General features: G+C 49.7%; 1 protein-coding gene across 1 annotated transcript in view; it reads right to left on the reverse strand.

Moving 5' to 3' along the window:
- The window catches only part of LOC140903748 (aquaporin-5-like), a 40,563-nt gene extending 19,045 nt beyond the window's left edge, over positions 1 to 21,518 (reverse strand). The window contains exon 1 of the mRNA XM_073325508.1: positions 20,988 to 21,518. Within this exon, the coding sequence (XP_073181609.1) occupies positions 20,988 to 21,518 (531 nt within the window). The remainder of the gene's footprint in view (positions 1 to 20,987) is intronic.
- Between the last annotated feature and the right edge of the window lie 819 nt (positions 21,519 to 22,337).

Here is a 22,337-nt window from a genome sequence, read left to right on the forward strand (position 1 = left end):
GATAACCTGGATTGTGGGAGGGGCAGCATGGAGGTACTGCTGGAGGGAGGGGACCCTCCCCCACAGAAACAGTACCCCATTCCTCGGGAGGCATTGGCAGAGGTGGGGGCAACTATTGGGGAGTTGGAACAGAGGGGACTGATTCGGGCAGTTGCATCCCCTTGTAATACTGCTGTGTGGCCCGTGAGGAAGCCAAACGGTACCTGGCGTCTCACTGTGGATTACAGGGCACTAAATGCTCTGGCCAATTCGCCAGCCTCAGTGGTGGCAGCGTACCCTGAAATGTTGGCCCGTATTGGACCCCAATTCCGAATTTTCACTGTTTTGGACATAGCTAATGGGTTTTGGTCTCTGCCACTAGCTACCTCGTGTCAGTATAAAACTGCATTCACATGGGAGGGCAGACAGTTCTGCTGGACAGTCCTATCCCAGGGATATAGGGATGCCCCTGCAATTTTTCACAGATACATGAGACAGGCTCTGGAGGGGGTGGATTCAGCAAGGTGCATACAATATGTAGACGACCTGTTGCTAATGTCAGGGACAGAGGAAGAAGACAGGGAACTAACCGAGCAGGTCCTGCAAGCTTTGGCAAGAGCAGGATTGAAGGTCAATGGGAAAAAGGCTCAGATGGGACAGACAAGAGTGACCTACTTAGGAGTGGAAGTGTCTCAGATGGGAAGGGAAATCAATAAGGGATGGGTGCAACTGATCCAGTCCCTGCCACTGCCTATGGATGTTAAAAGCTTGCAAAGTTTTCTGGGTCTAACTGGATTTTGCAGGGATTTTGTGGCCAATTATGCAGAAATAGCCCAGCCTCTATTTGACCTAGCCCGAGCCTCAACTTGGGAGTGGTCAGAAGAGTGTACTGAGGCAGTGAGAGTGCTAAAGGAAAACCCGGCCAGTGCTCCAGTGCTGGCCTCCCCGGATGGGGAGAAATTCTTTTATCTGTACCCTTTGGTATCGGACACTACCATTGGTTGTGCATTAACACAGGAGTATGGAGAAAAAGGACCGACCTGTGGCCTTTGCCTCTCGACTTTTGAGTGCTGTGGAATTGAAGTATGGGTGGTGTGAAAAGGTGCTGTTGTGCTCCTACTGGGGGGTAGGGAAATTTAAATACCTTACGGGAATGCAGAAAGTCATAGTCCGATCTCATCCTGACCCCCTGCGACTGTTAAACATGCACACTATCTTACAGGGACAAGTGAGTGGGCAGCGTATTGCTAAATGGTTGCTGGCTCTACAGGCAGAAAACATTAAAGCAGAGGTGTTAAGGAAACCCATAGTCTGGGTAGCTGGATTACATCTGGCTGGCACCCCACACCAATGTGAAGCCAGCCCAGGTAAAACCCAACATCAGGTGTTTCGGGCGGCTAACCCCAATCAGGTAAAGGAGGGGACACTGGTATGGTTTTTGGATGGAAGTTGTAGCTATCAAGGGGGACGGAAAACTGCAGGCTTAGCTGTTGTGGGAATCAGAGGCAATGAGACAGTCGGCACCATTGGTTTCTCACTAGAAGCGAAGTCAGCTCAGGAGGCAGAACTGGCAGCCTTGCTAACAGCTTTAAATGAAGTGGATCCCAAATTTGAGGCAGAATGTTGGGTGGTGGTAGATTCAGATGATGTATTTCGTGGGGCCACATTAATGCTGAGATGGTGGGCAGATAATCATTTCAGGGCGACAGACGGCTCCACAATCAAGCATGCTACCTGGTGGAAGCGAGTGGAGGAGCTGAGTCACTGTTTTACACGGATCAATGTGGTAAAGGTGAAGGCACACAAGAAAACAGGACCCCTAAGCAAAGGGAATAATCTGGCCGATGTAGAGGCCAAGCGGGCTGCAACAGAGGCACCCCCATGGCCCTGGGAGCCAGAAGAGAGTGTGCCTGTAGCAGTGTTAACAAGAAGCGGGGTGGATACAGAGCGGGGAGGGCGAATTCGAGAGTTGCAGGAATCTGACCCAGGACTGGAAGGCATCATGAAACTTGGGGACAGGCATGTGCCAAAGGTGGAACTAATGGAAGGGATTTGGTGTGTCTTAACAACTGAGGGACCAGTAATGTTGTGCCCTCAGGGAAGTCGGACGGCTTTCTTAAGCTGGGTGCATGGGAGCTTGGCAGGGGGGCACCCCGGGTTTGAGGAGGCACTGGGAACTTTAAAAAGGTTGTGCTGGTGGCCAGGAATGGCAGCTGATTTAAAATCACATCTGGAACATTGTTTGGACTGTGCCAGGCACAGCCCACCTCACAAGGTGCTAAGGGGAGAATTAATGAGACAAGCCCCAAGGGGACCATGGGAAAGAATACAAATTGATTACACAGGACCCCTACCACCAGATCACAGGAAAAACCGATTCATGTTGGTGGTAGTGGATGCTTTCAGCCGGTGGGTGGAAGCTTTCCCCACAAAGTATCAAACTGCCCGGGTAACTGCTGCAATACTGGTAAATGAGGTATTCACTCGCTGGGGGGTTCCGAAGGTGATTGACTCAGACCAAGGAGCTGCTTTTCGGTCAGATCTGTTAGGGGAGCTATCAGCCCTCACTGGAATCACACAGTTGTTCCATATTGCTTATCACCCCCAGGCTGCGGGGCAGGGGGAACGCATGAACCGCACCATTAAAAGTGAGCTAAGAAAGGGAGTGGAAGTCGGAGGAAAAAACTGGTCACAGTTACTGCCCTTTGTCTTAATGAGAATAAGGGCCCGAGAATCAAAGGGCACAGGATTTTCTCCATATGAAGCTCTCATGGGAAGGCCTATGGAACGGTGGGAAAATCTACTTACCCCAGTACCTGGGGAAGTCACAACACATGGCTTAACACAAGAATGGATTTTAACTTTAATTGACCATGTAAAACAAGTACAGCAGGCGGTGGCCTGGCGAGACGAGCAAGGAGCAGCAAGAGTTAAAGCATGGTATGACCTGCCTGGGGAGCGTAATCTACCCATGGTGGGAGATCTAGTGATGTACAAGATTCCAGGTGAACACCATCCATTCCCAGCTCCTAAATGGAAGGGCCCCTATCTTGTCCTTGACCAATTAGGGCCCAGTCTGCTATTACTGGGTACAGAGAATGGAGGACGGGAGTGGGTCCACTGCACGCAAATAAAAAGGTACAAACAGGGGATTGGGAAAGGGGACGTGTAAATTTTGTTATGTGTGTATTACAGGTTAATTCAAAAAGGAGAAAAGGATGAAAATTCCCTGGCCCTGGATGGAACAATTATTAGTGCTAATCACAATTGTCACATTTACAAATTCTATTCAGATCCCACGATGTGAAGTGTCAAAAGGAGGAAACACATGGACGGCTACACATGCAACCTGTGGTAATAAAGCTAATGAAGACTATGAGAATCTCCCCATAGAAAGATGTACCACTAATACTCCAACAGGAATTTGGCAGTGTCGGTATATGGTTTATGGATTAGATGGGGGAATCCCAACCAGGTGGAGAATATCAAATTTATCAGGAAATATCGCATGGTACTCCCTGGGTGCTGCCATGATTAACGATAGTGGAAAACACAGTTACCCAGCTATGTGGTTTGTTACAGAGGGTCCAAAGAATATAACCCTCTGGTCTCCTGGAGCAAATGAACCCTCTTGGGAAAATAGGGCCCCACATTTAGGGTGTGATGTTACCATATGTAACCACAATGGTACTTCCATGGAAGATAATCCCCAAAGGTGTGATTGTTATGTACATATTACATGAGGCGTAAAATCCCCTTTGGGACGCTGGGTGTACGATGAGTTAACCATTTTACAGAATGTAACCCTACAGGTGATATGGATGCCAAGTTGGAAGAATCCAAATTTAAAGTGGCCACAGCCTGGAGCCAAGAATATTCCCCGACGAGCAAATGTCTGGGAGCCATTGTGGGAGCAGGTGCAGCCAGCACTTTTTAACGTGTCCTTTCACTCTGTTACATGGGTGGGACACCCCAAGGCATGGTGGGTGGACCAAATCCATCCTAACTGTAGTATGTACATAAAAGGATTGAAACAACAATTCAATGCATGGGTGAGGGGACACACCTGGAATCGTTGTCGGAAAAGGGGATTGTGGGCAGCGGGGAACACTATGCTGGGTACATGGAATCTGGGGGACGAGTGGGTAACCAAACAATTAGTAAGCCAAAATGTGAAATTTCAACAACAAATTAATGAATTAATGGCACAGTAACTATCAGCAGTTGCCACAGGGTGGAGGACAGCAGTAGAGGTAAACTTGCAGTTAACTCATTGGGCAGGGGACCTGTTGACATGGGTAGAGGATGGCTTCAGAAGACTAACATGGGGAGAAGTGTGCGTAGGTATTCAAAATGCTCAGTTAATAATGTTAATGGATATTATGAGAGATGCTTGGTCAGAACAATGGCCTTCAGTATTAAATCGGGAGGCTAGCCCATATCTATCCACAATTGCAAAAACATACCCATCTACCTGGAAAATAACATCCCCGACCTGTGGGGACAGTTCTTGTGTAATTGTTACTATGATACCATGGGAAGGAAATGCAAATAAGGTGGTTCCCTTGAACCCTATGGGAGTTAGTAGGGAAGGGGGAGCATGTTGGGAGCCACTAGGGAATAGGTGGGGGGGCTGGAATGGTGTAAATTGGACTGTCATCACATTAAGCAGTTGTATATCCAGAGGAGGAATATGAATGTGCCCCTCTCCTATGACTATGGAGGAGCAGGATCAATGGCCTATTGCAAAGGGGGGGCATTTAGGGGTAATGTATATGGGGTACGGTGTATTCTGTTGGGAATGTATGCAATCCTGCAATATAACACTGGGAGGCAAAATCCTTCCAGTGTATGACAAAATTATGAACTTCTATACACTGCCACCTGGACTATGGTGCACCAGTGGATCAGTGGACCTAATCATTGTAAACAATCGAACCAGCACCTACTACCCCATGCCGTACCAAGTAGTTGAATTGGTTTGGACAATACCAAATTTCACTGCGGATATTCAATGGACACACAATATGGACAAAAGTACACAAAGATTACAAGAGCAACTTGCTGCAAGCGCCAACAGTTGGACACACTTAGAATACACACTACAGGATGGCGCTGACAAAATTTTAACCTTATCAAAGGAGGAGAAGCAGTGTTTTTGGTGGTGGCCAGGATGTTGGACCATACTGCAGTGGTCAGGACTCTCGGTGTTGCTGTAGATTATAATAGTAGCTAGTGTATTGTTAACTATATGTGTGTTACATTGCATATGGAAACGATCAAGGGGGGCACAACCCCCTAGAGAACAGCCACTAATTATAACCTATAAGTAATGTAGTAAGCCCCCCCCCCCCCCAAGTGTACTAGACAACCTGGACCCAACCTTCTCAGGCCCACTATACTGGGAAGTCTGGAACATTAATTGGAATAGGTGTGGTATGCCCGTACGAGAGAAGGTGCAGGGCATGGTACTACACAAGGGGCAGTGGGACAGATGGAGCATCGACACCTTCCACCTTGATGCCTGGCCCTATCAGGAAATGTGTCGCCATATGTCCTATGCTTTTCCAGGGATACCTGGGCAGGAGGATCCCAAAAGAAAAAGAAAAAAAGGGGTGGAGTGTTAGGATATAGATATTCAGGCCTGTCTGTAAAGGCCTGTACTTTAAGAATTTAGGTGTATTCTTATCACTTGGCTAGTTAGAGGTATAAAAGAAAGAATCAAAATCACTGTCTGCCAATGTAAGGTCCTTCTCTTACTGTGACAGTCTGGGGCCCTGTTCTTAGGCTAAGGCCTTTGGCTAAGCGACAGAGGCAGCCATAAGCTGGGAAGCGACCGGTCACATCCTCACATTCCAAAGTAGTCACATGGAAAGAAGGTGCTATTGGGCTGTTAGGAATACAATCCTGTCCTGATAGTGCCTATCAGCTCCAGAGAAAGGGAAGTGCCTAGAAAATGTAAAAGAAAACTTAGTTTGATAGCATCCTGTCTGGCAAGAACTCACTTATCAATACTGGGATGTGAAATCCTCACTTCTGTATTGTCTTGCCATTATAGTTCCCACTTTGCTATTGTTTGTCTGTATAATCTCTGTCTGGTTCTGTGATTGTTCCTGTCTGCTGTATAATTAATTTTGCTGGGTGTAAACTAATTAAGGTGGTGGGATATAATTGGTTACATAATCATGTTACAATATGTTAGGATTGGTTAGTTAAATTTTAGTAGAATGATTGGTTAAGGTATAGCTAAGAATATTACTATTTAAATTAGGGGCAAACAGGAAGTAAGTTGGGATTCGGAAATAAGGAAAAGGAACTTGTATTTAAGCTTGCTGGAAGTTCACCCCAATAAACATCGAATTGTTTGCACCTTCGGACTTCAGGTATTGTTGCTCTCTGTTCATGTGAGAAGGACCAGGGAAGTGGGAGAGTGAAGGAATAAGCTCTCTAACACAGTGGATGTATTGTTTCTTGACTTTAGCAAAGCTTTTGACATGGTCTCCCACAGTATTCTTGTCAGCAAGTTAAAGAAGTATGGGCTGGATGAATGCACTATAAGGTGGGTAGAAAGTTGGCTAGATTGTCGGGCTCAACGTGTAGTGATCAATGGCTCCATGTCTAGTTGGCAGCCGGTATCAAGTGGAGTGCCCCAAGGGTCGGTCCTGGGGCCGGTTTTGTTTAATATCTTCAAAAATGATCTGGAGGATGGGGTGGATTGCACTCTCAGCAAATTTGCGGATGATACTAAACTAGGAGGAGTGGTAGATACGGTGACAGGTAGGGATAGGATACAGAGGGACCTGGACAAATTGGAGGTTTGGGCCAAAAGAAATCTGATGAGGTTCAACAAGGATAAGTGCAGGGTCCTGCACTTAGGACGGAAGAATCCAATGCATCGCTACAGACTATGGACCGAATGGCTAGGCAGCAGTTCTGCGGAAAAGGACCTAGGGGTGACAGTGGACGAGAAGCTGGATATGAGTCAACAGTGTGCCCTTGTTGCCAAGAAGGCCAATGGCATTTTGGGATGTATAAGTAGGGGCATAGCGAGCAGATCGAGGGACGTGATCATTCCCCTCTATTCGACATTGGTGAGGCCTCATCTGGAGTACTGTGTCCAGTTTTGGGCCCCACACTACAAGAAGGATGTGGAAAAATTGGAGAGAGTCCAGCGAAGGGCAACAAAAATGATTAGGGGTCTGGAACACATGACTTATGAGGAGAGGCTGAGGGAACTGGAATTGTTTAGTCTGCAGAAGAGAAGAATGAGGGGGGATTTGATAGCTGCTTTCAACTACCTGAGAGGTGGTTCCAAAGTGGATGGTTCTAGACTATTCTTAGTGGTAGAAGATGACAGGACAAGGAGTAATGGTCTCAAGTTGCAGTGGGGGAGGTTTAGGTTGGATATTAGGAAAAACTTTTTTCACTAGGAGGGTGGTGAAACACTGGAATGCGTTGCCTAGGGAGGTGATAGAATCTCCTTCCTTAGAAGTTTTTAAGGTCAGGCTTGACAAAACCCTGGCTGGGATGATTTAATTGGGGATTGGTCCTGCTTTGAGCAGGGGGTTGGACTAGATGACCTCCTGAGGTCCCTTCCAACCCTGATATTCTATGATTCTAATCAGCTGCCTCCAGCCTAAAGCTCCCCTTGTTTGCAGTCTCATTAGCTGATTGGGCCCAGTTGGCCTATGTCAGATCTTGTTGGGCTAGTGTGGGGGAGTTCAGCCATCACAAACTGGGGGGTGAATGAGAGTTATTTACAAGCTGGAAGCAGGTAAACACACACACACAAACACACACAGAGACACCCCAATGAGGTACAGGTTTAGTTTCCAAAAGGTGATAGTAGCGGCTGTGTATGTGCTTTAGGGCTAACCTAAACTAACCATCTTAGCGATCCCTCACTTATGCTTGGAAATATTGCCCTCTGCAAATCCCAAGCATCTTAGTGATGATAATTTCTCTTTAACAGGCATTTTTATTCCCTTTCTCCAGCTTTCAGGCTGTGATCGGATGAGATCTCGTGCACAAACTCTCTTCATAGGTGGGTGTGTGTGGGAAATCAACAAAGTCTTTTATACCCTGATGTTCCACAATGGTTTGTCTGGTGTCTCTAGGCCTTCGTTTGTTGGGGAGGAGATGACACCTCTTGCGGTGAACTCGCATTTCACACTCACTAATGCTTCTCTCCTGACTGTGGGGTTTTACAGTTATAGCAAACACTCTCCTAGTTGCAGAGCAAACACTTAAATATTACCTAGCAGCATGGGATACAGCTCGATTAATACATGTAGCATCCTACAAGCATTTCATAAAGTCTAAACATTAAACATATTCTTATAACTCTGTCAATTTTAACAATACTAACCGACAGGCGAGCCAGACTGGTTTCCAGCTATGCTCAGCGAGGCCCAGGGACCTTGGCATGAGCTGGTCTGCCAAGGTCACAATCTTTACACTACAAGTGCTGCAGTGGCACATGCCACCTCTAGGGATTTTACTTCCTGTTGTTGGGGACACTGGGGCATGGCCACTAGGTAACTCGAGGGGATGGAAGACCACGAGTGTCGATGAAGCCCCCTCGCACTAGGCCCAGGTGTCCTTGGTCCCCCTGCCTGGAGGCACTCGCAGCAGCTCTGCGTACTAGGCCCAAGTGTCCTTGGCCCCCCCGCCCGGAGGCACTCGCAGCAGTTATGCTGAGGATCTGCAACAATATGTTGCAGAGTCAGACTGCCTGAAACTAAACAAGGCCACACAGGGCAGATATGGAAGAACAATGCTGAATAAAGCAGCTTTATGTATAGTTTAACAAATGATACAGAGAACAAGGGAACTAGCTGGGAACTGGATTGGCTGGCTATATGGATACTTAGGGCAGCTTGCTATTGGATAAGTATGCTGAAGAAAGGATGTATAAAAGCCTGTGTAACTTCCTGCTCTGGGTGCAGGATTTGAGATTCTATTCTCCCTGTACCTTTTTGCAGCTGCAAATAAACTTTTCTGCTTCTCCACCCCGTTGTGATTATTGGGTGAAGCACACCGGGTAGCGAACCAACCCCTACTGTTGTTTTGCCTCTCGGCACTGGGTGCCGGCAACAGCTTTTGGCGTCCCTGGGTGGGCGACGAGGCTGCTATTTAGCCTTGCCCGGACCCCTCCTGGAGGTCGAGGATTGCGGCGAGAACTGATGCCCAGCGCACACCGCTGAGTTCATCGGGGGCCTCGGAGGAGACGTGATTTGATCGACCCCGGAGGGCACAACGGTGCAACGCACTCATATAATGGAGAAGCAGCTGTGGGCAACGGTGAGGAACCGGACCCTTGGACATGGGGGAGGGGCAGCTGCAGACGACGGTGAGGAACCGATCCCTTGGATAAGGTAGGAACCTTTTGAAACCCGGATTGTGTGCTCTGTTGGAACCTGGGGACGCCCAGAGTTACCCTGTAGGTATGGGACAGGGACAGAGCTCAGGGGTTAGGGCACGGTGTACGCCCCTAGAATGCATTCTAGCAAACTGGAAGGTATTTGGTGCGGATCCGATGACTAAGAGCCAATTAAAACGATTCTGTACAGTTGACTGGCCTCAATATCAACTAGAGGACCAGGAGTGGTGGCCACCAGGAGGGTCAATTAATTACAACACGATCCTTCAGTTACTCCTGTTCTGTCAGAAAACAAGGAAATGGAATGAACATATGTATGTGCATTTGTTTCTGACTTTATGTACTCGACCAGATATTTTACAGCGCTGTAATCTGACTCCGACTGGTTCGGTAGCAGCTAATGTTAGTCCCCAGACCCCCACCCCCACTGTAATGGCAGAGCCGGTGTCCCCTTCGACCCCTACATCCACACCTTGTAAGTCCCCAATGGTTGGCCTATACCCCTTAATCACCGAAACTAAAGTCGCCCGGTCTGGATCGGACAGGCGTCCGGCCAAGACTATGCAGGTTTATATTCATGTGCCCTTTAATCCTGTGGATTTGGCTGCTTTCAGAGCACAGGCAGGAGAGTTTTCCACCAACCCAAGCAGGTTTATATCAGTCTTTGAGGGGTGCCTCAGTAGTCACAAGCCGGACTGGGATGATTGTAACATCCTCCTGCGAACCCTATTGTCTGAGGTTGAAAGACAACAGGTTGTGTCCAAAGCAAGGGAGGAGGCGCAGAAATGGTACGACCGGGATTGTATTAATGTCCCTGACCCGGATGCACAAGTCCCCCCGAGCAGACCCCAGGTGGGATCCAAATGATCATGGGGATATGACCTGCCTTTCCTCCTATAAGGAGTTGCTTTTACATGGACTCCATCACTTGGCTGTCCGACATAATAATTGGGCAAAGCCATATGAAGTAATGCAGGATTTAAAAGAAAGCCCAGGGGCCTTTCTACACCATATTCGGGACACAATTTGACAGAACACTAATGCAGACCCCGATGATCAGGCAACTGAGTCAATTATTAAGGGAATTTTTACAAGCAGAGCAGCCCCTGATATTAAGAGAAAGTTACGAAAAAAGGAGGATTTAATGGGCATGACCATGGCACAAATCTTAGAGACTGCAAACCGAGCTTATAGTCTGAGGGAGACAGAGAAGGAGAGAAAGCAAGTGAGACTGATGGTAACAGCGGTACTGGCCGGCACTAAGGGAAGTGGCCGGGGAGGAAGGGGCCATGGACACGAACGTCCGGGCTCGCAGGAGAGACGACTGGGTCGCAACCAGTGTGCCCTGTGTCGACAGGAGGGACACTGGAAAAATGAGTGCCCAAAGAGGAAAGAAAAGGGGGGTGCCTCTATGATGGCGATGGTGGAGCAGGAATAGGGGTGTCAGGGGAGACGGACCACCCTACCCCCGGAACCCCGAGTAAAGATGCGGGTGGGAAGCTCAGAAATAGATTTTTTAGTGGACTCTGGAGCGGCCCGAACTGCTGTAAATCGACCCCTTCAGTTGCCAGTAGCAGATTCCCTTACTGTGGTGGGAGCCACAAGCAGGGACACCAAGTGCCCAGTGTATGTCTCAGAGGAATGCACTTTGGGAAACAGGACTATATCCCACAAGCTGATATACCTCCCTGAGTGTCCAACACCTCTGCTGGGACGGGATCTGCTTTGTCGCCTCGGTGCCACCCTGCATTTTACTGAGGATGAAATAACCCTTACCTTACCTCCTGAGAATGCATGGATCGTGACCCTTGCAGTTGAGCCCTCAGCCATGCAAGCCCCAGAATGGAGCCCGTGGGAAGACCAGGTGTACCCCCTCGTGTGGGCATCAGGGATTCCAGGAAAGGCCACCCACCAGACCCCCATTACTATTCAGCTCATACCAGGGAAAGGCCCAGTGCAAGTAAAACAGTATCCAATCAAGAGGGAAGCCAGAGAAGGTTTACAGGAAACTATAGATCGATTCCTAATGTATGGTATTTTCCGGGAATGTCAGTCAGCCTGGAACACTCCCATTCTACCCATACAGAAGCCTGATGGCACGTATCGGCTGGTACAGGACCTAAGGGCAGTCAATGAACGGGTTAAGACTTTGCACCCTCTTGTCCCTAATCCGTATACCTTATTGGCTTCTATAGGGGGACAGTGTACCCATTTTTCAGTCCTCAATCTGAAAGATGCTTTCTTTACCATCCCAGTTGCCACTCCGTCACAGGAGATCTTCTCCTTCGAGTGGGAGGACCGAAAAAGGGTTAAAAAGCAACTTTGCTGGACAGTGTTGGCCCAGGGATTTAAAAACTCCCCCACCCTCTTTGGCCAGGCTTTGGCCAGGGACCTAGGGGAGTGGGATAATGAGGAGGCCCTCCTTCTGCAGTATGTAGATTATTTGTTAATTGCCACTGTGGGCCAAACCCCCTGCCTTAAAGCCACCGTGAGCCTCCTGAATTTTATTGGACTCCAGGGATATCGGGTAGCACGGAGTAAGGCTCAAATTGCCCTCCCAGAGGTACGGTACCTCGGGTTTCACATATGGCAAGGGGAGCGTCAGCTTTCAAGTGAAAGAAAGGAAGTTATCTGTCAAGTTCCTACCCCAAGTAACTGTAAGCAGCTCAGGGCATTTCTGGGTATGGCAGGCTTTTGCAGGATATGGATCCCAGAGTTTGGACTGTGGGCTAAACCCCTGTACGACTGTGTAAAAGGAGCAGATCATGACCCCTTCTATTGGACCCCAGAGGCTGACAGGGCATTTAAAATCCTGAAAAGAAAACTGATGGAAGCCCCGGCTCTGGGCCTGCTGGATCTCTCTAAGCCGTTTCAGTTGTATGTACATGAACGAAAGGGGGTGGCCCTAGGAGTCCTCACACAGCTGTTAGGAGCATGGAGACGTCCCGTGGCTTATTTTTCTAAGCAACTGGATCAGGTTGCAAAGGGTTGGCCGGCATGTTTACGGGCTACTGCCCTAGTGCTTGAGGAAGCTGAGAAGCTAACATGGGGAGGGGTTATGCAAATCTATACTCCCCATATGGTCCGAGCCTTATTGGATGCAAAGGGAGGGCTTTGGCTCACCCAGGCTCGGATTGCTCGGTACCAGGCTAAGCTGTTAGAGAACTCTGAAGTCACCTTACAGCCTTGCCCCTCCCTTAACCCAGCCACTCTCTTGCCAGAAACAGAGGAACAAAAACATGACTGTTTAGAGAGCATAGATGTCCAGTACTCCAGCCGTCCGGATTCAAAGGATGTACCGCTCCCAAATGCAGATTATGAGTGGTACACTAATGGTAGCAGTACTGTAATAGATGGGCAAAGGAGGGCGGGTTATGCTGTTGTGACCCTCCATGACACCGTGGAAGCTGAAGGTTTGCCTGCTGGGACCTCTGCCCAGCTTGCCGAACTAATAGCCCTGACCTGTGCACTTGAACTGTCAAAAGGAAAGCGGGTCAACATTTTTACTGATTCGAAGTATGGTTTTGGTGTGCTGCATGCTCATGCTGGCCTATGGAAGCAAAGGGGAATGCTGACAGCCCAAGGCTCCCCAGTCAAGTACGGGCCCCAAATCCTCCGGCTCCTAGAAGCCGTACAACTCCCCTCGGAAGTGGCGGTGGTACACTGTAAAGCCCATCAAAGGGAGGATCAAGATGTGGCCAGAGGTAACGCCCGGGCAGATAGAGAGGCTTAGCATGCTGCCACCCTGCCATCCCCTCAGACTGAGAACGCCCATGTGCATGCCCTTAGCCCATCAGGAGGGGAGCTTCCAACCCCTCAGTACTCTGGGGAGGAGAGACAGCTAACTGACAAACTCGGTCTCCGGGAAAAAGAGGGATGGCTCCATTCTCCGGAAGGGAAGGTCCTCTTACCAAAGGGCCTGATCCAGCCAGTGCTGCAGAAACTACATCAAACCACTCATGCTGGCAGGGAAGCACTTATCCAGCTAATGGGAAAATACTTTATCACTTCCGGACTCCGACCCCTGGCTGCCCAGGTACAAGCGGACTGCTTAGTCTGCCAAAAGAATAACCCCCGACCGGGACATCCTGTGCCACCAGCTGCCCTAGAACCCACTCCAGGCCCCGGACAAGTGGGGCAAATAGACTTTACTGAGTTTCCCCGGACCCAAGGGTTCAAGTATCTCCTTGTCTTCGTGGATCGGTTCAGCGGATGGCCAGAAGCCTTCCCATGCCGTAACTGCACTGCCAGGACAGTGGCCCTCAAGTTTGTTAAGGAGCTCATTCCTCGCTTTGGACTCCCCCTGTGGATGGAATCTGTCAACGGGACACACTTCACGTCAAAAATCATCCAAAGCATCTCACATGCCTTACAGATCCCCTGGAAACTCCATACGCCCTGGAGACCGCAAGCCAAGTACCAATCAGACCCTTAAACGGCATCTCTCAAAAGTGTGCCAAGAAGCCTCACTTTGATGGCCTGATGCTTTGCTCCTCGTCCTACTTTGTATCCGCGTTCTCCCTAAGGGTAGATTAGGGCTTAGTCCCTTTGAAATTATGTTTGGAAGGGCATGGCCTATGAATGGCACCCCGGTTCTGTCAGGGGAATGGGAGTTGGGTAATGTTTTTTTGTCACAGTATATGTGTTCCCTGTCTGCTGTTCTCTTGTCTCTTCACAGGTATACCAAGGATTCCCAGCCTCTCCCCTTGGACTCTCCCGCCCACTCCTTACAGCCCGGTGACTCTGTGCTTGTTCGTACCTGGAAGGACGAGCCTCTCCAGGAAAAGTGGAAAGGACCCTATACCGTCCTGCTGGTCTCCCATACAGCAGCAAAGATCGAGGGACACAAGAACTGGATCCATCACTCTCGTCTGAAGGCAGTACCTGCCCCCTCGTCAGCAGAACAGTGGACCGTCCAACCTGCTGACTCCTCATCTAGTGACGATCTCGGGCTAAAGCTACTGTTTAAAAGACACAAATAGTGGGCTCCTTTACGCTCAAATGGGCCCACCCAGGTACTGGAGACCCTGGGTTGGGAAGACTCTAGTGATAATTAATTGGGTAACATTGTTATTCTCTGTATTGGTATTTCCAAACTGTGCATATCAGGAGCATAACTCCTTTGTTTTGCTTGCGCACCATGTTGCTACTTTAACAAACCAAACTGATTGCTGGGTATCTGCTCCAACTCCACTGTCCCCCAAAACGGGAATGCCCCTTGACATGCTGCCCTTGACCCTAGCAGAATTAGCCACCACCAAAGAGCAGGAAAGAACGGATTCGCCGTTCTGGAACAAGACCTTTTTATAGCAAGCCACCTATCAGGACCAGGAGTATTCAGTTGCCGTACTCACTGAGGGAGTGTTATGTTTTACCCAAAACCAATTTGATCACTATGGGCGTCCTGTGGGAAAGAGCTCCTGTGTTATTACAATGTGGGCTGATGGGTATTGGATAAAGACCAAAAGCGGAAGCCAGCAGTGTGGGTGTAATGGTTCCTCCCCTTTTAGGGAAACTCTTACAAATAATCTTACCAAAAAAAAAAAAGAGTTTGGAAATATAACTTGCCGTCCAGTTAATATCTCCAATGTAGCAAGCCAATGGTGGGTTTGTAGTGGTCCCCATGGCGAGTGTAATTTGAACGGCACAATTAGAAACGCCCCACTTGTACCCAATCAGGAGGATGGGATGCCCCCTTAGGGGCATATGAACTGTTTGGAAAAGCAGCCAAAGCAGCCTTAAATATCCCAGGAATCCCCTTAAGAAACAGTCCTTACTGGGCCCTACAGGTACACTATTTTGTATATTTTGTAAAGGCTTACAAGGTGTTGCCAGCCAACTGGACAGGTAGCTGTTATATAGCTCATGGAGTTCCTCATCTTTCCATAACTGCCACACTGGCCAAAGGAAAGATTAGAAATGCCCGAGACACCTCTGTTGAGTCACGAGAAAAGACCCTGCGGCGACTGACTACAACATTGGAGGGCAATATGAAGAATTCCCTCACAACTGAGAAGCTTGTAGGGTGCTCTGTACTGGGAATAGCGCCACTGTTTTCCGGGCCAGCCATGGCATGCATAGGCCTCTATACTGTAAGGCTGCAAATGGTACTTGAGAAAGTTGCCTTAGAGTTAGAGGACTCGGTTAGTGATTTAGGGTCAGCAGTAAAAACATTAAATAAAGAGGTACAGCAGCTCAGGACGTTTTCCCTCCAAAACAGGCTGGCTTTGGACTATCTCTTGGCATCCCAAGGAGGGGTTTGTGCCCTCATCGGGTCCCGATGTTGTGTATATGTAAATGATAGCAGTTATGAAATCTATGAAAAGGTGGTACAGGCTGAGGCCCATGCCCGAGCCGGAGCACAAGTTGCCTATACTGCCCCAGAGAGCGATTGGTTGCAAACCTAGTTTTCAGGCTGGGGTTTGTCGTCTTGGCTTGGTGGTTTATTTAGCCTGTTATTGAAACATCTCTTTCCTGTATTGCTTGTATTACTGGTATTATGCTGTGCAGTATCATGTGTCAGGGCCCTTTTGCAAAAGTTAATAAGTCATTCTCTTCAGGGCTACCAAAAAATGCTTATGCAAAGTCCTATTGTAAAGAAATAAGTAGCCCAAGTGAGAAAACTCAGAGCCAAGGCTGTTGAGTGTTCTCAAAGGAGGGAGTTGTTGGGGACACTGGGGCATGGCCACTAGGTAACTCAAGGGGATGGAAGACCATGAGTGTCGATGAAGCCCCCTCGCACTAGGCCCAAGTGTCCTTGGCCCCTCCCCCCCGCCCGGAGGCACTCGCAGCAGTTATGCTGAGGATCTGCAACAATATGTTGCAGAGTCAGACAGAGAACAAGGGAACTAGCTGGGAACTGGATTGGCTGGCTATATGGATACTTAGGGCAGCTTGCTATTGGATAAGTATGCTGAAGAAAGGATGTATAAAAGCCTGTGTAACTTCCTGCTCTGGGTGCAGGATTTGAGATTCTATTCTCCCTGTACCTTTTTGCAGCTGCAAATAAACTTTTCTGCTTCTCCACCCCGTTGTGATTATTGGGTGAAGCACACCGGGTAGCAAACCAACCCCTGCTGTTGTTTTGCCTCTCGGCACTGGGTGCCGGCAACAGCTTTGCTCTTAACTTTAGGGCCTTTTTGACTAACCTTCTCATTGTATTGCAATCTTCCTTCCGTATGGATCAGAGCTCGGTTGCTGATGTGTGTTAGCAACTAGTCTTCTGATCACATGGTGGATTCCTCTCTCAGTAAGACACATGTTGTGACAGCCCCTTGCTCCTACTGTGATGATGTAGGCAGGAACTCTGCATTTTAAACACAGGGCCAACCTAGCAGAAGTAGGCCAGCCACCTGCCTGCTGCAGGAAGGACCAACCAAGCTTGAGGCCCCATTGTCTTATGTGCTGTACAGAGTAGTAGATGGGCCCTGCCCTGAATATCTTAGAATCTGAACAGACATGCCAGGCACAGGATGAGGGAAAGGGGCAGATCAGTGGCTTCACCCTTCTCCCACTCTCATTCACCCCGATGCACTGGGTGCTCTGCGGCTGGTCATTATCACTAGTAGCTAATGCCACTGTCACTGAGAGCTCAGTGCCAAGTGGTAGCAGAATCAGGGTGCTGTCACGGAGCAGCAAACTCATGCAGTGCATGTCAGTCAGCACCATGGGCTCCCCCATTCAAATCCTTGACTAAGCCTCATTCACTTCACTGGGAGTTTGACCTGGGTCAGGACCTCAGATATGGGCCCTTGAGCTGGAAAAGTTCTGCTGGATCAACAAGTCCATCCTGCCCAGCCCCCCAAGGCATCAGCTCAGGATTAAAACTGGATGACAGTTTCTGGACAAACCCTTTCTTCGCCCCCCCCCCCCAGGAAATGCAGATTCAGATTGACTGAAACATTTAGTGAACTCGTGTCAATTTCACGGAATTGGAAAAAAATCCGAAACAATCAAACCACTTTGGGTTTTTTATTCAAAGCAACTTTTGGTTTTGAACTTTATTTTAATTTTATATTTTAAAAGGTTAAAAAAAAACTCACGTGAAACACAACAATTTTTTCCCCTGACTTTTTTGGTTCACCGAAAAAATACAAAAAACCAAAAATCATTTCCAGGTTGATTTTTTTTTCAGATTTGTTGGTTTATACCATGAACCAAAAGAAAAGTTTATTCACACAGCTCTATTCAGGCTTGTCCCTTACAGTGCATTTAGTTTCAAGGGCAGACAAGACCACCAGTTTGAGATGGCTGGGAAGTCCTGCCCCATTGAAGTCACTGGGAAAAAACTCCCATTGACTTCAGTAAACCAGGGTTTCACTGGATGTATTACCTGGCAGGACCAATGCCCTAGGAGCTATTCCAGTTCGTCCCTTTCCCTATCCTGGAGATGGATATTAATCCCTAGATCCACAAAGAGTCTCGTATCAATCCCTTGTTATGTGGTGATTAATGTAAAGGTCATTACAGCTTTACAGAAATGCTAAGAACAAGCAGATTACGTCAGTGGCACTCAGGCTCATGGGGCTGTTGGGAGCCTGGAGCAGACTTCACGCATGTCACTCTCTACACGAACCCCTACTTTCTTTCCAAAGTGTTTGGTCTCAATTTTGGAGATTTTCGTGAAAGGGGTTTGCTGCATTGGTGAGATGAGCGTTCTATCGCTAGGATGACCAGAGGTCCCGTTTTGGCTGGGACAGTCCCTTCTTTAAGCCCTGTCCCGGCCGTCCCAACCTTTTTGGCAAAGGTGGGCGTTTGTCCCGTTGACTCTTGCCAACTCGATCAAAATGTTTTTTGTCAAAAAGTGGGATGTGGCGGAAGATGCTGGGGCAGGGCGGTGGCGAGCGGAGATGCCAGCCCTGCGTGGGGGGCGGAGGCGGAGGCAGGGCTCGGGCAGGTGGCAGGCAGGGCTCAAGGGACGCCAGCCCCAACCTCATGGGGGAGGCCAGGCAGGGCTTGGGCGAGCAGCAATGCCAGCCCCCTGGAACGGGGGCTCAGGTGAGTGGCTGGGGCCAGTCCCATTGCGGGGCTGCGGCTCAGGCAAGTGGCTCCAGACAACCCTGCGTGTTTGGGGGGGGTGGGGGGGAGGGAGGCTCAGGCTAGCCCCAGGTGGGGGTGGGGAGACCTCGGGCTATCCCCTTTGGGAAATCTCATCACCCTACTTATTGCAATCCCAACACCTCCACATTTCTGCTAACGTGCCTCTCTCCTGGCCTGCGAAACCTCCTGCAATTCAGGTGGGGACCCACCTCTGCCGATGCACCTGAATCCTGATCTGCAGCTCCCCCTGCCCATGCCAGTCTTGAGTCCCTGTGTCCCCTCCCCCGCCCCTTGCCAAACACCTCAGCTCTGGCCTGTCCCTGGTGATGGGGGCTGCTGGTGGTAGCAAATTGTGACTAGGTAGCAAAACACAGCACCTAGGTGTCAGTAACAGCTGCTGGTAGGGGATTAGGACAGGGAGCACTTTAGATCTCTGCACTGGCAGGTTGCTGTATTAATCTGCTTGGCTGGGGGAGCAGAAAGAAGAAGGGTGCCCGGGGTCCCAGTGCACAGGAGTCCCCCCGGAATGGGCTCTGTACTCAGGCAGGTAGCTTGGCAGGGCAGGCGATGAGGGAACGGGAGCTGCTTTCACAGCCCTGGGACCTGCCCTGGCATCAGGAGTAATGTGGAGGGGAACGGTAGGGGGGCGGGGCTGGGCTGAGGGAGGGGACAGTGTGGCACCTTTGCGACATGGCACATGTGTGAGGAAGAGATGGACCAGGCAGTGGGGTTGGTGAGGGAGGTCTCTGTGCCCTGGGAGGGGATTCTGGTGGTTTGGAGGAGGGGGCATTTTGTAACGAGATGTGCAGAGCAACTAAGGAGCTACCCAGCCCCTCAGCTTCTGACCCCGTCTGCCATCACTCTCACATTAGGAGACTAGGGCAGGGATTGTGTCTTCCCATAGCTGCCCCCAGCAATAAGAGGTTCCCCCAGAGCCTCTAGCAAACCCAGAGCCTTCTAGCAAATGGAGGCCAGAACCTGCCTGTAAACCTAGAGGCAACACCGATGACTGCTGACGTATCTGCTGTAGGGCACTTCCTCTGGCCTGTGTTGGGCAGGGATCAGACTGGATGATCGCAGTGGTCCCTTCTCACCTAGGAATCTACGAATAGCCCCCTCTGCCTGTCTGGTCCTCAGCCTTTTCCCTGTGTGGTGCCTAGTCTGTCTTGGGCCCTTTCTCTCTGGCATTATGCTTCCCTCAGCATTATCCCAAGCTCTGCCCTGAGCTGTGCCTGATGGATGGACTGACACAGCCTGGCAACACTAAGGCCAGGTATATTTCCCCCATCCTGTTCCTCACTCAGCTGCATGGAAGGGGTCCAAACCAGGGGGACAAAAATGCATCCAATTAGAGTGACAGGCCATATCACAAGAGTTGTTACTGGAACTGGCTACAACACCCACAGAACACAGGCAGCGCCGTGGCAGGAGACCCCCCTCTGGCTCCCCAGCCCAGTTTCCTGTCCCAACCAGGAACAGATGAATCTTCAGAGGAAGGTGCACATGTTTTATTTTTACCCAAACAATTTGGTGAGACTGGCATGAATTTGCAAAATGTTTCGGTGTTGCTGACTCTGCCTTTTTCACTGTAAAAAGGTTTTGGGCAGCCAAAAAATTTTGCCCAGCTCTATCTTAGCCCTGGTCTACACTACAAAATTACTTCAGGATAACTATGTCATGCAGGGATGTGAATCCATGTAGCTATATGAACCTAAGCGCCAGCGTAGACAGCGGGTGGATTAACTAAATCCACAGGAGAAGTTCTCTCCTGTCAGCTTACAGCGTCTTCATTAAAAGCGCAACAGCAGTGCAGCTGTGTGCTAATGCATCCCTTTAAGTGCAGACCTGCCCCAACCCCAGTTTTTGTTCTGCACTCTTTGGGGCCTTCCTGTCTTCAGTGATAGGCATCCCGTATGTGCTGAATTCAGTGCAGACTCTCACCCCAGACACACACACCCTGCTCTCTCCCCTGGAGTCGTTAATTTCTGATTGGTTTCCTTAATCTAAAATTCTTTTCATCTGGAACTGAAAGTAACTGTCTTGTTCTTTGTGTCTGGACAAGAACACACTAGAGCTGAGCAAAGGATTAATTTTTTTCGGTTTGGTCACCAAACCAAAAAATCTGGAGAAAAAAAATATTTGTTTTGAACTGAAACTGGATTTTTTCTGTTTCTCTGACTGAAACAACAAATAAAGAAACAAAAACAACAAAAAACATTCTTTTCAGACTGAAAAACACCTGAAACAAGATGGAAAAAAGGAAACCAAATTATTTTTTTCAGCTTTTGCATTCCACTTTGGGTGTTTTTCAGCCTCTGGTTTTTTGACTGGGTCGGTTGGTTTATAAATTGAATTAAATTTCAAAATGAAACCTTGTTTTGAAATGAAAAGCCAAAATGTGTCATTTTGAAAGAGTCAGAACAAACTGCTTCGGACACAAAGTTCAGAGCCCCCCCTCCCACCCAGTCCAGAACCACACAGAGTTGGATTTGATCCAGGCCCATCTCTAATGCACATGGCCCATCTCCTGCTTGGGGACCTCTCTGAGAAGAACCAACCCCCCAGGGCCCTTGAGCTCTTTACTCACCTTGTTGACACCCATCTCCCCCCGGGCGTATTCTGGAGTCAGCCCGTAGAGAAGAGCCGAGGCGGTGATCCCCCCAAGCAGCTGCGCCAGGATGTAGTACATGGCCCAGGCTGGCCTCACTTTCACAGCCACTAGCATGGAGACGGTCACCGCCGGGTTCAGATGACCGCCGCTCAGGGGCAATGCACAGTACGACATGACAGCCACCGAGCTCCCGAAGGCCAGCGACACATGGAGCGGGTTGGGGGAGGCCAAGCTGCAAGGAGCTTGCGTCCCCACGTCCCCCAGGCTGAGTGTGGCAGCAGCAGCTGGCGCGGCTGAGTACACGGTGCCACTCGGCTCAGAACCAGCCCCGGAGGACTGGCTCTGGGCAGTGATGCCCAGATTCCCTGAGTCAACTGCAGGCTGAGTCCAAGGAGTGATGGAGGCCAAGCCGGTGAAGAGAAAGATCCCGGTGCCCATAAACTCAGCCAGCAAAGCTTTGAGGAGACAAACGTCCCAAGCTCTGCAGGCCACCCGGGGCAGCTCCATCCTAAAAAGCGGCGAAGGATCCCAGGGCACGAGCGACGCTCTAGGGCTCAGTTCTGTCCCCTTTGCATTTATAGCATCGCCCCCTCCCTCTCTCCTTCTGGAGCAGGTGCTACACAGACGTCAGCAGAAGGCGGGGACTGGCTTGCAAAGGTATTGAGGCCGGCAGGCTATCCAGAAACAGGACCCAAAGTGGTGCAGTGTCAAGACCCACTACTAGAGGCCTTGGCCAGAGCATGGCTGAGGCTGATTCGACCTGGCTTGGGCAGGGTGACAGAGGTTGGCGGGGGGGGCATGGTGCCTCCTGCAGATTGCAGCGTCCTGCTGACCAACCAGGAGGGATGCACTATTCCCTTCGGCCAGCTCCCCTCATGGATAGGGGATGATCCGGCCTCCAGCTCTTGTGTGGGGAAGAACCTCCTTCCATCTTCCCTCTCCCACGCTGCACAGGGCAGCACCCATCCAAGGGCAATGAAAATATCTACCTGCCTAGTGTACAGAGTTGTCGGGGGGGGCTAAGGGCTGGGCTCTGCCAGCACTCCCAGGCAGAGCGTTTACCCTATGAGCACTCCCGTTGACCTCAGCCGTCTGCAGGCTCCACTGCTCATTCCATCCTGTGCAAATGTCTCAAGTGAGGGATAAACTCTGCTCCCTTCTACCCTTCTGCCAACTGGGAGGGACCCCACAGAATTCCAGGGAGCTAATCTCCACTTGCTCCGGCCCTGCATGATGTTATTATGTTGGCAACCACTTAACGGAGCAACCGAGGGGAGATTTGATCTGGTTTGCCAGCCCCGCTGCATAGAGCAAATACCAGAACCC

The sequence above is a fragment of the Lepidochelys kempii genome, chromosome 27, assembly GCF_965140265.1.
Source record: "Lepidochelys kempii isolate rLepKem1 chromosome 27, rLepKem1.hap2, whole genome shotgun sequence".
In the NCBI taxonomy this organism is placed as follows: Eukaryota; Metazoa; Chordata; order Testudines; family Cheloniidae; genus Lepidochelys; species Lepidochelys kempii.